This window comes from Sapajus apella, unplaced genomic scaffold, assembly GCF_009761245.1.
Source record: "Sapajus apella isolate SASKATOON/1434 unplaced genomic scaffold, GSC_monkey_1.0 scaffold1, whole genome shotgun sequence".
In the NCBI taxonomy this organism is placed as follows: domain Eukaryota; kingdom Metazoa; phylum Chordata; class Mammalia; order Primates; family Cebidae; genus Sapajus; species Sapajus apella.
The window spans coordinates 43,281,750-43,296,843 of record NW_022436941.1 but is presented as its reverse complement, the minus strand read 5'-3'; the positions used below and the strand labels follow the sequence as shown (position 1 = coordinate 43,296,843).

The 15,094-nt window shown below is 34.8% G+C and overlaps 1 protein-coding gene across 3 annotated transcripts in view; it reads left to right on the top strand.

The window, feature by feature from the left end:
* LNPEP (leucyl and cystinyl aminopeptidase) overlaps positions 1-15,094 on the top strand; it is a 111,317-nt gene that overhangs the window by 79,758 nt on the left and 16,465 nt on the right. For all 3 annotated transcript variants that reach the window (XM_032275679.1, XM_032275687.1, XM_032275669.1), the window contains exons 10-13: positions 979-1,139; positions 1,369-1,457; positions 8,429-8,612; positions 9,720-9,876. In XM_032275679.1, the coding sequence (XP_032131570.1) occupies positions 979-1,139; positions 1,369-1,457; positions 8,429-8,612; positions 9,720-9,876 (591 nt within the window). The remainder of the gene's footprint in view (positions 1-978; positions 1,140-1,368; positions 1,458-8,428; positions 8,613-9,719; positions 9,877-15,094) is intronic.

Here is a 15,094-nt window from a genome sequence, read left to right as displayed (position 1 = left end):
AATCCTCTGGTTCAGAAATAAATAGGTCAGAGCCATGAGAAATATAAGATTAATTAAAATGGGAAGATTTGCTCCATCCTTTTGTGCTTTAAATAAATGGGCATGTGGTGATGGAGGCAAGGCCTGCCATAGGAGAGTTATATTATCAATTTAGGGACATGATGACTTTGTTTCTTACAATTCAAATTCATATGTAACCTAGAAAAATAATTTTAATCCTAAATTTAACCCACCTGCTTTAAAGAGACCATTGTTCAAAAATTGCTTCTTAGCCATTGATACTGGGTGTCATAGGGGCTGTGGGCCTTAGGGAGTCTATAAAGCTCTGACACTAGGTTCTAGATTTTATAGTTAAGTTCATATATTTTCTGGGAAAGAAGGCCTGTGACTACCAAAGTAGTTTACCACTCTTTTCTAGAAAGACTTAAGGCAACTGACCTATTTGTCACTCTTCTGTTGCTGCTGCTTCCTGGCACTCCTGCAGTATTAGGTCCTAAGAGACTATCATACGGAGGTAGAGGGTAGGAGTATAAAGAGAAACCTAGACTCAGGTGATTCACAGGATTGAGTAGCAGTGCTTCTGATTCTAGACTGTATATCATTATTCATATCTTCTAGATGATAGTATTGTGATTTGAAAGAATACTTATATCTTCTTAGGGATTTTAATCGTGATGGATAGAGGGATTTTAATGAACTCTGAGTTGGTTGATATATGTGCAACTTCTCAACCTAGTGCCTCTGTCACTCACTTGGCTATCAGTTAGTTCTGTTCCAGGTTACATTCCTTTTAGCAGTTGCTCATTTACCTAGATTAGAAGTATAAACTCAACATTCATGCTTCTTTTTTATATTAACATTAAATGTAATATTAAAAATGTGGTAGGAAAAGAGGGAAGGGTACAGATAAACTATAAAATTTTTTAAACTAATTTTTATTTTTAAGGAAAAAGAATTATATGTATATATATTTTATAGGTCACAAACCAAACACTAGATGTAAAGAAAATGATGGAAACCTGGACCCTGCAGAAAGGATTTCCTTTAGTGACTGTTCAAAGGAAAGGAAAAGAACTTTTTGTACAACAAGAGAGATTCTTTTTAAATATGAAGCCTGGAAGTCAGCCTTCAGATGCAAGGTACATGCCCTCTTTCTTTTCACGCCATGTCTTTTGCAACCTCAGATGGAAATATTTTTAAGTATTTTGTAATCATATGTTCTTGTGAAACCTAACAAGATTATCTTTTTCTAGGAATAGCTTAACAAAGTTAACCTTTCTGCCAAATTATAAAAAACAAAACAAAACAAATCATGTGTAACTAACTGAAATATTAGAATAATAATTTTTCAATATTTTCTCTTTACAGCTACCTGTGGCATATTCCACTATCCTATGTCACTGACAGAGGAAATTATTCAGAATATCCATCGGTGTCATTACTGGATAAGAAAGCAGGTTGGACTATAATGACACAGTTCTGATAAGAAATTGGAAATGGCATAATTTTTAAAATCTGATCAGAGTGCATGTGTAAGATTACACTTTCCAGTGTGCACACTGTCTGAATTGGTTTTATGAATTGCATATACAAGATGCAACTAACATGAGATTGATTTTGTATATCATGCACAAAACTGGCCTTTAGCCATGTGAAATAAGGTACAAAAGGTTAAAGAATGTGCTGGCATTCCTGACAGAAAATAGCAGATGCCATGTTTTTATATATATATCCAAGATTAATATTTTGTTACAAAATAAGGGGAGTTTCTTAAAGTATCTTCTCTCTACCTTCCAGGGTTGGGTTTGGGCAACTGCATTTTAGCAAGATACACCCAAAATAATTTATGTGCATAATTAGGTTTGATTCGTGATCAGATTTAGATTAAATAGTTATTGCAATATGCCCTGCAGACATAGTATATGTTTTTGGGAACAAGAAAATGGGGCAAGAAACTATGATAGGAATGGGGAGGGAGAGAGTAAAATATAAATGTGATGTATGCTTATCTACAATATAAAAAGCAATTGAAATATAGTTTTTGACCATTTGTTAAATACCACTATGAATGTCACACCTCATATCTTCCTCTTAATTTACATCCTAAAGAAACACAAGGCTCTTGGGTTCTGTAAGACCCATTAGTGTTGCTTTGGATTGACGAAAGGGGAAAATTTCTTGTTTGAATTTGGATCTGGTGTCAAAGCCTCTATTTTTGAGGAGTGAGTGTAGCTTAGGGGTAAGGGAATGGGACTTTGGAGACTGCCTGGTTCAGTTTTTAGCACTACCATTGATCACTTACATGATTTCAAGCGAGTTATGTGACCTCTCTGAGCCTCATGCCCTCAGCTATACAAGAGAGATAGTAATTATACTTACTTTATATAGTTGTGGTGAGGATTAAATGATTTCATTTATATGAAGCACCTGGAGCAATGAGTGGCATGTATTACATGCTATAACAATGTTAACTATCATGAATGTTACTGAAAAATTAATCTTTAATATAATATATCCATATTACATAAAACCTGGAAAACGGAGAACAAATCTTATTACCCTGTCAAAACTATTCTCATGATTATTTGTTTCCAGTCATTTTTAATAAATATTTGTACTAGGTCAAAATCATTATGTATATATGATTTCTGTATCTTGCCTTTTTTTACTTAACATATATAGTGATTACCTTAACATACTTGATTCACCATTTGTCTTTATAACAAATTGCCTTAATTAAATATTTCAAATCTTAAAGATTTTTCCATTATATAAATTTTTTTTAAGAAATGCTTCTCAAAAATGAAGACTGCATTGCCTTTTGTGATTTGGTACATACAACTGAACTGCCCTTTTATTGTGTAGTTACAGTTGATGATGCCTCCTGAAATATATGAATATGCCGGTTTCATTGCCTTTACCATAGTGGAGAGTTAAAGCAGCAACAATCTAATTATTTAAAATCCCTAGGGGTAGTGATAATGTCATCATATCTTTGATAGCATAGCTGGAGGTGCAAGGAATTGCTACTGTCTTTCAATAAACAAAACTCTAACTTTGAATTACCCCTAAAAGGATAGTCTCTGACCCGAGGGAGAACAAATAACTCCATTTCCCTATATCCTGCAGCACAGCCAAAACATGGCTGGAGCATTTGCAAGAAACCATTAAGGAAATTTTGCAAACTTTCTGATAGTTCATTAATTTTTGATGGTATTAGAAATAATTGGACAATCAGCAATCTGCTTTTATTATCTCTGGTTTTGTTTTGTTTTGTTTTTTGTTTTTTTGCTTTGTTTTGTTTTGTTTGGTTTGGTTTTAGAGTTGCAGTCTTGCTCTGTTGCCCAGGCTGGAGTGCAGTGAAAATATCGTAGCTCACTGCAGCCTCAAACCCTCTTAATTTACATCCTAAAGAAACACAAGGCTCTTGTGTTCTGTAGGACCCATTAGTGATGCTTTGGATTGATGAAAAGGGAAAATTTCTTGTTTGAATTTGGATCTGGTGTCAAAGCCTCTATTTTTGAGGGGTGAGTGTAGCTTAGGAGTAAGGGAATGGGACTTTGGAGACTACCTGGTCAAGTGACCCTCCTGCCTAAGCCTGCCAAGAAGTTAGGACCACAGGTATGTATCACCATGCCTGGCTTAATTTTTGTATTTTTTGTAGAGACAGGGCCCATGTTGCCCAGGCTGGTCTCAAACCCCTGGTCTCAAGTGATCCTCCTGCTTTGGCTTCCCAAAGTGTTGGGATTACAGGCATGAGCCACCGCATGTGGCTCGTCTTTACTTACGAGCTTGTTAAACTCTCTTTGAGAGTTTAACCCCATAGATGAACTCATATTCTACTTCTTTAGCCTCCTTGGCCCTTACCTGGCATTCTCTGCTTTCGCCGCAAAAAATTTCTGTCAGCGACTCAAACATGCTATACTGCCCGTTGTCTTTAGGTCTTTGCATATGCTGTTTTCTCTCCTTGAAGAACACCCTTGCCTCACTCCCTTGGCCTACTCCTGTTTATTCTTCAGATCTTAGCTCAGCTATTGCTTGCTCCAGGAAACCTTTCCTCCCCTGAAGACAGGTTAGATGCCCTACTTAGGTTTTTTAATAACATTCTCTACTTCTCCACTCATAATATACTGTAAGTACTGTTCACTTACATCTATCCTCATAATTAGGTAATTCTCCCATTGACGGTAGGGATTATGGCTCTATGAATCACTGTAAATCACTTTTAGCACTCAGTAGGCACACAAAAATTTATGTATTATAATGAATTACCAAATTTTAATCCATAATGAAATTACTCCCATCTCACTATAAAAACTTCTAGGGAAAGAACATGCAAAGCCTGATAAAATGATGTTTTCTGTTTCCCTTCCTCTTCTTAGCAAAGAAGAATATACTAAATTCACAAGAATATAATTGATTTAATCTAGAGCTGGAACTGGGCCAGTATCTGATGAAAGTAGTGTCTGTTACTTCCTCTTCTCAACTGTTATTTCCCTTGCTGCTGCTGCTGTTTTAATTCCTGCCATTTCAGGTTTAGAGAGTCCACATGAAAACTTCTGTCCTTATGTTTACCCTGGGGACAGTCTTCTTGGTTCCTAATGCTCCAATGAGAATTATTCTTAATGAAACTGCATTTTTATTTTTTCTGTTCTTAATAGAAAGGTAGCAGAGGGAGTGACTTCAGGCTTCTCATAAAAGAATGGCATAAACCATGATACTTTTGCATAGCGTATTATTTTGATGCTTGATAGTCGGTTAAATCTTTAATGTATTTTCTTTCTTTTTTATTTTAAATATATTTTCACGTGTTCTAATTCAAGGGTTGTTGGGTTAGTTGTTAGTTCAGTCATATATAGGAGTGATGTTTGGTCAATATATTTGTCTCCTTGTCTCACATGAATTTTGAACAGTTAATATTTATTGTGCATAACAACAGCTGATGGGGCCATTTTTCCAGTCTACATATTAGGAAATTGTATTTTAAAAAGTTTTCCTCTTCCCTTTCTTCTTCGCTTCCTCTCTCTCTTTCTTAACCACATTTTACTCAGACCTAAGATCTTTAACTATAGGAGATTTTCATATTAAATCAAATGCACAACATTCATGTTTCCAAATGGATGTCACTATCAGAAATACTGCTGTGAAAGTAAAAGATATATCATTGGAAGAAAAGGCAATTAGGATGAAAGAAGGAAGGGCATATAGTAATTAAAATATTTATTATGTCCGTTTTCTGCTCTTGCCTTTTTTTCTCCTAATAAAGGAGAAAGGGGTATTAGAGAAGGGAATGCTTTTGAACAAGGAGTGATACAGTTCAATAGCATGTATTATGCCAGCCCTCCAGAGCAAACTCTATAGGAAATTTTGTAACTTTGTAGTAAAAGCATGTTTTTTAGTTTCAGAACTTTAATTTTTTTGTAAAACAGTAGTTGATTTTCATAGCTCATTGACAAATGGGTTTTAAAAATCACTGTTAGATTACTTCATCTGGGCTTCTGCCACTTAATATTGCAGTTGCTTACTCTTTTTTGCTACTCAATAGACTGAAAATTGAACTGTTAATCTGTTAATGATTATAGTAAATTAAAAACATATGAGGGTAGCCTCATCCACATTTGAACTGCAAGATGTAGTTACTTCCCTTGTGTGCAAAGCTATTATTTTTCGATACCTGTGGTTTTAAGGTCCACGATTCTGATCATTCAGAAGACCTGAGAGAGACTAATATGTTGATTCTTTAAATGGTAACTCTGTCTTTGTGCTGTTGGCTGTACTACTTTATTTTGTGTCATCTCAATGACAGTAATAATTTCCAGTATATTCCCAGCCGTGTCCCTCCTCTCTACTCTGGACTTGCCTAAGTTTACAACATGGCAAGTTGCTTATCAATCAAGATACTCTGTATGTATTTCAGTGTTTTCTCTATCCATCTAGTGGAACAACTGCCATAGCTAGCATTCTTTGTCTCCTTTTATTGGCAAAGGGAGATTTTGGTCTCTGTAGCCTTTCTTCCTGGGGTTCTTTGTTTCTTTTCTTTACCTTTGTTTTTATTAGAGACAGGGTCTTGCCCTATCACCCAGGTTAAGGTACAGTGGCACCATCAAAGCTCAATGCAGCCTTGACCTAGTGATACTTGACCTCAAGCGATACTCCTGCCTCAGCCTCCTGAGTAGCTGGGACTACAGATACGTGTCATCATACCTGACTAATTTTCATTTTTTTGTAAAGATGATGGCTCACTATGTTGTCCAGGCTGGTCTCAAACTCCTAGGCTCAAGTGATCCTCCTGCCGTGGCCTCTCAGAGTGCTGAGATTACAGGTGTAAGTCACCATGCCCCACTCAGGGGTTCTTTCTTGATAAAAGCTCCTTAGGATATAGTGTTTGGTGGCCTGAAGAGTGTTGATATTATTAGCCAATAATAAAGGTTATTTTCTTAGTCATAGGTTTGCTAAAAATGGCTCCAACTTGGAGCAGCCACTGTTGCCATCACAAGTATTCCTTAAAACTGCATTCTGCCCTCGAAAAAGGAATAAACCTTATTTACTTGATCTTTCCCATTTGTTGCTATATCAGCAATGTAACAGAAATAAGTATGGAATTGTTTTAGTAAAAAAGACTGGTTAGCTTGTTAAGACATGATCAGAATATCTGTCATCTTAAAAATCTTTAGCAGTATCAGTATAATACGAATAACAAAGATATTAAGGGCATCTGACATACTTGAGTAATTCATGTTTTTGAAGTTGATAAACCCTAAGGCTTCAGGTACTAATAATCTTTAGTATATACTCTTTAGGCTGAAAACATGTTAATAAAGCATTTTATATACAAAAGTTTCACTACAGAATTATAATGATAGTGAACATTTTAAAACAGCCTAAATTTTTAAAAATAGGAGATTGGTTAAACTTGAAATGGAATATTATGAAGATATTTGAACACTGCTTATAAAGACAATGCAAAAATGTGAGGGGGGGTCTGATAGGTGAAAAAGGATAAAATAAATGCATATAGATATGCTGTATAAAATATTAAAAACAAGTATAAGAAAAAACTTGCCAAGAAGTACATTCCAAAATGCTATCATTGTCTGAGTTTAGATTATTCTTTTTATCTCTGTTCTTCTTTTTCTTATAATTAAAATTGTTTTAAGTATTTGTTACTTTAAAAGGGGGTAAAAAAATTACATAATAAATATCCACAAACTTTTATCTAGACTTGATTTAAACTATTTATTGTGACATAGTCATTGTTTATTCCTTTACTCAGTAATTAAATGGTATTTGTTGAATACCTCCTAGGTATGTTGTTCTAGGGGCTGAGGCATTAACAGTAAATGAAATAGTAAGTTTATGTAGCTTATATTCTAGTAAAAGGTAAACCTCAAGATGCTTAGAAGCATATCCCTATTATAATTAAGTCTACATCCTTGTTGCCAGCTTTAAAGGACATTTCTTCATTAGCAGTTTTAAGGATTTTAAAAAGGTATGCATATATTTGTGGTCATTTAGCTCTTAACACTTCATTATTGGTACATTATTGACATAATTCCATAGAAATTTCTAACAATTCTCTCAGCATTTATGGTAGAAACCCAAAAAATGCACATCCTTTCCTATTATTTTAACCCTATTATTTCTTATTTGTCCCTAAGGTGATCTTAAGCCTTCCCTGTTGTTTATTTTGCTAGCTTTAAATCATGTGACTTTTCTAAATGGCTTTGTTTATTCTTCCTTTGCTAACATGACAAAAGACAGAGGCTGAAATGGAACACATTTTACACAGTTCTCTCACTGTCTTCCCCTGCTGCCTCATCCTGCACCTTTTACTTTCTCCCTCTCTCCTCCATCCATAATGAACTCGGAAGCCAGTTCCGTGCATGGATACCATGTATACTTTCTCTCTGGGCCTTGAGCACTTGGGTTCCCTACTATACTTTCTTCACTTGGCCAACACCTATCTATTCTGAGGTCTCTTAGAAGAATGACAACTTACATGCCATTTCTTGCAAGAAATTGCTCCTAACTTTCCCTAGGAGAGTGAAGCATTTTTCCTCTGTGCTTTAGTTGAATGTTGTCTTTTCTTTTTCTGTCAATAGCGCTTGTATGATACTGTACTTGCCTGGTTACTTTAGACAGTGAGATCCCTAAAAGCAGAGACATATCTACCTTGTTCACCATTTGATTTCCAGCACCTGGTTTAGAACCAATAATACACAATAAATAAATAATTGCTGAATGAATGTTCTGATCTTCACTAACATGAAAATAACTGTACTTGGAGACAAGCATTTTTTTTCTTACTAGAATGATTAAATGTTAAAGTATATTAACTTTGAAACAAACAAAGCACTAGTGTGATTTTTTTTTTTTCTGGCCTGATTGTCTTCTCTCTCAGTCTCACATTTTTTTTTTTTTCCATTAGGTGTCATCAATCTTACAGAAGAAGTGGGATGGGTCAAAGTCAATATAAACATGAATGGTTATTATATTGTACACTACGCAGATGATGATTGGGAAGCACTGATCAAACAATTGCAAAGAAATCCTCATGTTCTGAGTGACAAAGACCGAGCGAACCTTATCAACAACATCTTTGAACTTGCAGGGTACAGTATACTTAGTTTGAGTTTTTTCTTTTTTTAAACAAGTGTTATTGAGGTAAAGAACATATATGAAAAACAGTTTGAAAGAACTAGCGTGTATTGGTACAATTAATTTTGGAGGATTGGGAAAATATAAGACGTGTGCTTTGCCTCCAGGGACTTTATAAAACATTAGCTACAAACATACTGAACTTTTAAATAAAACAGGATTTAATAATAATTCATGACTAGATACCAAAAACAGGATACATATTTTGTTGAATAAACTGATACAGGAGTTCAGGCTTTATTTTGTTTCATAAGATAATTATTTTCAAGCAGGGGTTGGTTTAAGCATGAAGCTTAGTGCTTACCCATTGGTTTTGAGGGACATCTCTTATGGCTGGAGCCTCCTTATCTGTACTGCTTGCCTCCCCAACCACCTCATGAATTATAGAATCCCAAAGCCAAAGATGACAGTGACCTCATGTAAAGATGTTCTCTGAATAGAATATTACCAATTTAGATTGATGAAAGCCTTGGAAATACCAGAACACTTCAGGTCAGAAGAGTATTCCTTCTGACCTTCCTTGACATTTCCATTTTGTCTCATTTTTTATGAAGTACCCTTATTACATTGTCACAGCCATTACAGCTGTGATTTCTATAAAGTGGTTAATTTTTAAAATGTACTCACCATAAATTCACAATAGACTTTGTCTTAAGTTTGAACAACATTCAACCAACAAAAATTTTTTTAAAAAAAATTCAGATACTCTCTATGCTATACTGTCTTTCCTGAGAAATATAACTAATTAATAAATAAAATTAATACTTTTCATCTTTTCTAACCCAAGATATTATACTTTTGCTAAGTCAGTAGCAATTTACAGGAGACTTAGGAATTAAAGAGCTATTCTTTATCTTTCTCTTGAAATGCTTCTTTAATCTTGGGCCACATGAACTTAATCAGAGATAATCATATTTAGCTTAACTTTACAGAATGCCACTGTAAGCTTGAATTTTTTGTCTTCAAGACTCATCATCTAACCATAACTTTTTCTCTTGGCATGCATAGAGTTCTTCCGTGTGTCTCTGCATATTTACTTTTTCTGTTCTTTTATCCTTTAGCCTAGGCAAGGTGCCGCTCCAGAGGGCCTTTGATTTGATTAATTATCTTGGAAATGAGACTCATACTGCACCCATCACTGAAGCCCTGTTTCACACAGGCCTAATCTATAACCTCCTTGAAAAACTGGGACACATGGATCTGGCCTCGAGACTGATGGTAAGTCTGCCTCTTTGCCAGCTTCTTGTTTTTCTTTAATGTTGTTATTCACTGTTCCATTTTCAGCCAGTAATAGGCTGAAAAAGCAACCAGTTAAATTCCATTTTCTTTACTTTGCTGCTTGTGAAATTGTTACTTAAAATCAAGATGTTGCTTACTGTGAAGAGCTGATAAAGGCTTAGTATGCTATGGTCTTGTTTGAATATCAAAATACAGATATTTGACACCTCTATCAAAGTGAGATCACATGAGAATAATATTTCTCTGTTCAAATCCTGTTTTATTTTTGCATGATAAATGCTTGAAATAGGCCCTTTTGCAAAGTAGATCTCCCCATTAATTTTCTAGTGGTCATTATAAAATAACAATTATGTTTATATTGAGAATATTCCACTTAAGAGTTCTTGCTGATAACTGTCTAAATGATGATGATGGTGGATATGTTTCTTTGCAAAGCACTGATGGAATCTTAGTATCAGAGGCCATTTTACCTTTCTTAATATCAACTGCCTGATCTTAACAGTTGTTATTTTAGATACTTTCAATATTAAACTGTTGACTGAGACTCTAAAAGCTTAGAAGAGAGTGATAAATTATTTGTTTTTAGTTTGCTTTATAAACTAGTGAGATTTTCCAGGGACCCAGGAAAAAGGCAGCTTTCAGGGAAAGGAAGGCGGTATTAGACCAAGAATTAGAATAGGTCTTTTGGAGTTTTGGTATTCTCACTGGTAAAAGGAAGGGGTTGGATTAAATCATTTCTTAAAACAACCTTCTTTCTGCCTCTATTATTGTTTTACTATGCATCTCCTGTGATCAGTTTCCACATCACCTGCATAATTCTCAGTGAGGGGAGGGAATGCAGGGCAGAGTGGCCATATGGAGCTTGAAAAGCTCTCTTCCCTGAAAAGTTTCTGATCTGACCCCAGAGGAGTTACTCCATCCCTACCCATGAATGAGATGCTTAAGTTAGATGATTTCTGAGGTCTTTTCTAATTTTTAAGATTTTTATCATTTTCTGTTTCATAAGGCTTTCAGCTAGCAGCCTTAATAAAAACCAGTGCCTGGAACATGACCTGGCCAGTAGTGACACTCAGTAAATGTTGAGGGAATAAATGAGTGAAACACACCAGAAACAAATGCATTTGAGTGCTTTTACACACGATGCTAGTACTTAATGTAGATTACCTCATTTAATCCTATCACAATGCCAAAGTAGATGTTTCAACCCCCATTAAGTAAATGAGGAGACTGAATAGCTTCCTTAAAGTTACTTACTTAGTAAATGAGAAAGCCGAGATTCAAACCCAGATTAATTTCACTCCAAAGATTGATCTTTGTGATATATTGCTATTTTTAAAATTAATTTGTGTCCTAGCAATGTTGTCTTTCCAGGATACCTTTTGTTAGAAAAATTAAAATTTTCTTCCTGTCATTCTCTTTTGAAAAGCTTGGAGACCATGCATTTCAGGTTTCGAGTGACAAACCAACATCTAGTTGTTCTCCTAAAAGTGAAATTGTCAACTTATGAGTTATATTTTGTCTCTAAAGTGTTAATGGAAAACAATATTTATGTGCCTTTCCAAGAAGTATGCAAATAGCTTACTCATCTCTTTAGGCCAAACTTAGAATCCAATATTGACTTTCTAGTGTTAGTATAGTAAAGAGATTGGCCATTAGTTAACCAGTTCAGCTACCGTTGTTAGACATTTGTGTTGTTTATAGTTTGGAGCTATCATGAATAGCACTGCTATGGTGTTTTTCATCAATGTCTTTATGCATTTCTATGGGGTATATGTCTGGAAATGGGATTATTAAGTCATAACATATGCATACTTAATACTGTACTGTCAAATAGTTCTTCAAAGTTGTATCAATTTACACTCAGCAGTGTGTGAGAATTCTGGGTGCTCTATTTCTTTGCTGGTAATTATCATTCATACTGAATCTTTTTTTATTTTAGCCATGGGGATAGGTGCATAGTGGTATTGCAATTTTGACTTTAATTTACATTTTTCTACTGATGTGAAGGTGAATTTCTTTTTGATATATATTTGACCATTGGATGTAATTTTATGAAATGCTTATCTTTTGCTTATTTTTCTATTATATTGTCTGCCTTTTTCTTGTTGATTTGTAAGAGTTCTTTATCTATCCTAGTTATGAATCTTTTGTTGGTCATGTATATTTGCAAATATCTTCTCCTATGCCATCTTGCTTTTTTTACTGTCTTAATGATTTTTTATTAAAATGAGCTTTAAATTTTAATGTAATCTAGCTTATGAAATCTTTTCCTACCCCTAGATATTTTGTTTTCTCTTCTGAAAATTATTATTTTATCTTTTACAGATAGATCTATGATCCATCTGGAATTTATTTTTGTGGACGGTGTGAGATAGATACCAAGATTCATTCTTTTCAGTATGGATATCTAGTTATCCCAGCACCAGTGTCTTTTATTGTATAGAATTATGTTGGAGGTAATTAGTATCATATCAATACCATTTGGGGTAGTATATTAATTTTCTAGGGCTATCAAAACAAGTTACTGCAAACTTGATGTCATAAAATAACAGAAATGTGTTCTCTCATAGCTATGGAAGCTAGAAGGACAAAATCAAGGTATTGGCAGAATAAGGTTTGTCCTTCTGAGGAAGAATCTATTCCGTGCCCCTCTCCTAACTTCAAGTGATGGCCAGCAATCCTTGATATTCCTGGGCATGTAGGTGCCTCACCATGGCCTTTGCCTCTGTCAACACAGTGTTCTCCCTGTGTTTCTGTGTCCAAATTTCCCGATTCTTAGATTAGGGCCCACCATAATCCAGTATGACCTCATCTTAACTTGATTGTACCTGCAAAGACCCTGTTCCTAAATAAGGTCATATTCATAGGTTTCAGGAAGACACAAAATTTGAGGGAATACTATTCAACCTATTACAGGTAGCAATAAATAATATTACTGTGTATCACTCACTTTTTTTCACTATTAAAGGGCGGTGTTGGTTCTGAATATACACTATGAGGAGGCAGAGTATCTTCTGATTCTGAAGCCGCCCAGTTAAACTTCATAATGGCAGAAGCCAGTCTTCTCCTTGCCTCTCTGTTAACTCAGTTTAGAGCCTAGTGCTCAGGAAGCACTTGATACTTACCTCTTCCTTCAACTGCATCTTCATACCAGCTGATTTCCAGCTTTCTGAGCAGGTATGTGTTTGTTAGGAACATACCTCAAGGAGAGATCCAAGGCACTGATGGATAGAGGGCAAAGGCAGAAGGCTTAGTATGTGTTTCCAAGATTAGATGCCCTTTTACTGCTGTATGTCTTCATATGATTAGCTAAAAGCCCAGTTAACTTTAGTTCATCAAGAGGGAGAATGTGTCTCTTTAACATTCTTATTCTAATGTTAGGGCATTCTGGTAGCATCAAAACTCTGAAACTAGGAAATCTGACACTCTACAGTTAGGAATTAGGATGGCAGACATTTCTGAATCCTTGGATACAATGTTCAGATGTATTAGTGTCTAAGACTATTTTCTAATTTAACTTCTATATCATTGTAACCAGAGCATTATATACATTTATTGGTCATTTTGTTATGTAGGCTGCACATGACGTATGCTGCATTTTGTGATGCTGTGGTGTTGGGTAGGGTCTGGAGGCACATTTCAATTGTGTTAAATTGTTCATATCTGATGTTAACATCTGATACTAGCCATATTCCTGTTTTATCACTTACAAATCTGTCATTCTTTTACATATGAGGCATTGGTGGGATAAACCTTTTGAAATAAAAACTGATATTTCACTTTTAAGAAATTCAGTTGACCCAGGGAAGAACCCCCTGGGCATATCAGTGTAAAATTAAAGCAGTAAATCAAAATATAATATACAGCATAAGGGCTACCATCTTTCCCTGTCTGCTTCATTTTTAAAATAATTTTATATTATTGTTGTTGTTACATTTTATTACAAATCCAGTGTTTGTAGCTTGTGTAACCCATCAATTTATTTTCTCTCTCCACTTGCCATTTCACTTTGTAAAATCATACGGTTGGATTCTATTGTTGAATGAGCTTAAATCTAAAAAAAATTAATTCGGAGTCATAGAAAAACATTTCATTTTATTTCTAAAAGGGAAAGGTAACTTGAAGCACATGCTATGCTTCATTAATATTAATATTAAAAATAAACCCGGATTACTTATAAAAATGATATAACAGCAGGATTTTTCTAAAAATATAATTATTTTTTAAAAATAAAATGTTTTATGCTATAATTTGAGATATATTTAAACAACTATTTTGAGAACTCATCTTAATGATTTAGTACAGAGACTAGTAAAATTGCTCACTGTAATTCAGTGGTGTAACTGCTCAGGAATTAGCCACAGCCATCTTCAAGTGTCAGATTTCATTTGCTTCCAGGACTTTAAGTGCCATTTTTTCCATAGCTGCCTTTGTGTTTTAGTAAACTCTCAATGCGTATTGCCATCGTTCTTCACTGAGTCTTAAAACATAGGATTTCAAGCATGTGATTTTTTTCTTACATTCTTCATTTGTTTCTATTTGACAGTCATAAGTAGGTTCTAAATTTCTTTTTTCTCCAGTAATTTGGGATGGTTTCTATTATAATGTTATTGAGAAGGTAAGGCCAATGAAGACACTGTATAGTAATGAAGTCAGGTGTGTCCAGTGGGATTGTCTCCATTGCTTGTCTGTTGCTTGCATTGTCAGTCAGCATAGCAAATATTTTTCCACTTCATGTTCTCCTGATGACTCTAAAGCTTTACCACTTATGCATTCCACAAGGTGTCTGTTCTGTGTTTTATTGCTTTTGTTAACAAACACAAGTGAGTTCACATGTTGTTACAAACCTTGAGTCTTTTTCCTTGCAGATTCTTTTTTTTCATTCTCAAATTCAACTCCACAAGAAGCTTATTCAGAGTAAGTCATTGCTAGGAAAATGGCCTCAATAGTTTAAAAGTTTTCAAATTTGATTCATTTTAGGTATTGGCAGTGGTATTCAGTGGTACTCACTGTCAATACCTAAAAGAAAGGAAGAAAGCAATGATCTGTGAAGAACTTGAGCTAAACTTCTGAAGTTAAGTGTTTTTGTATGTGGTCATCTGTGGTACATGATTGCTTGAGACGAGATGTGACAATGGTGGTGGAGGTAAAGAAGTATCAGCGGGAAGAAATACACCCGTGCTGATTCCTGCAGAGG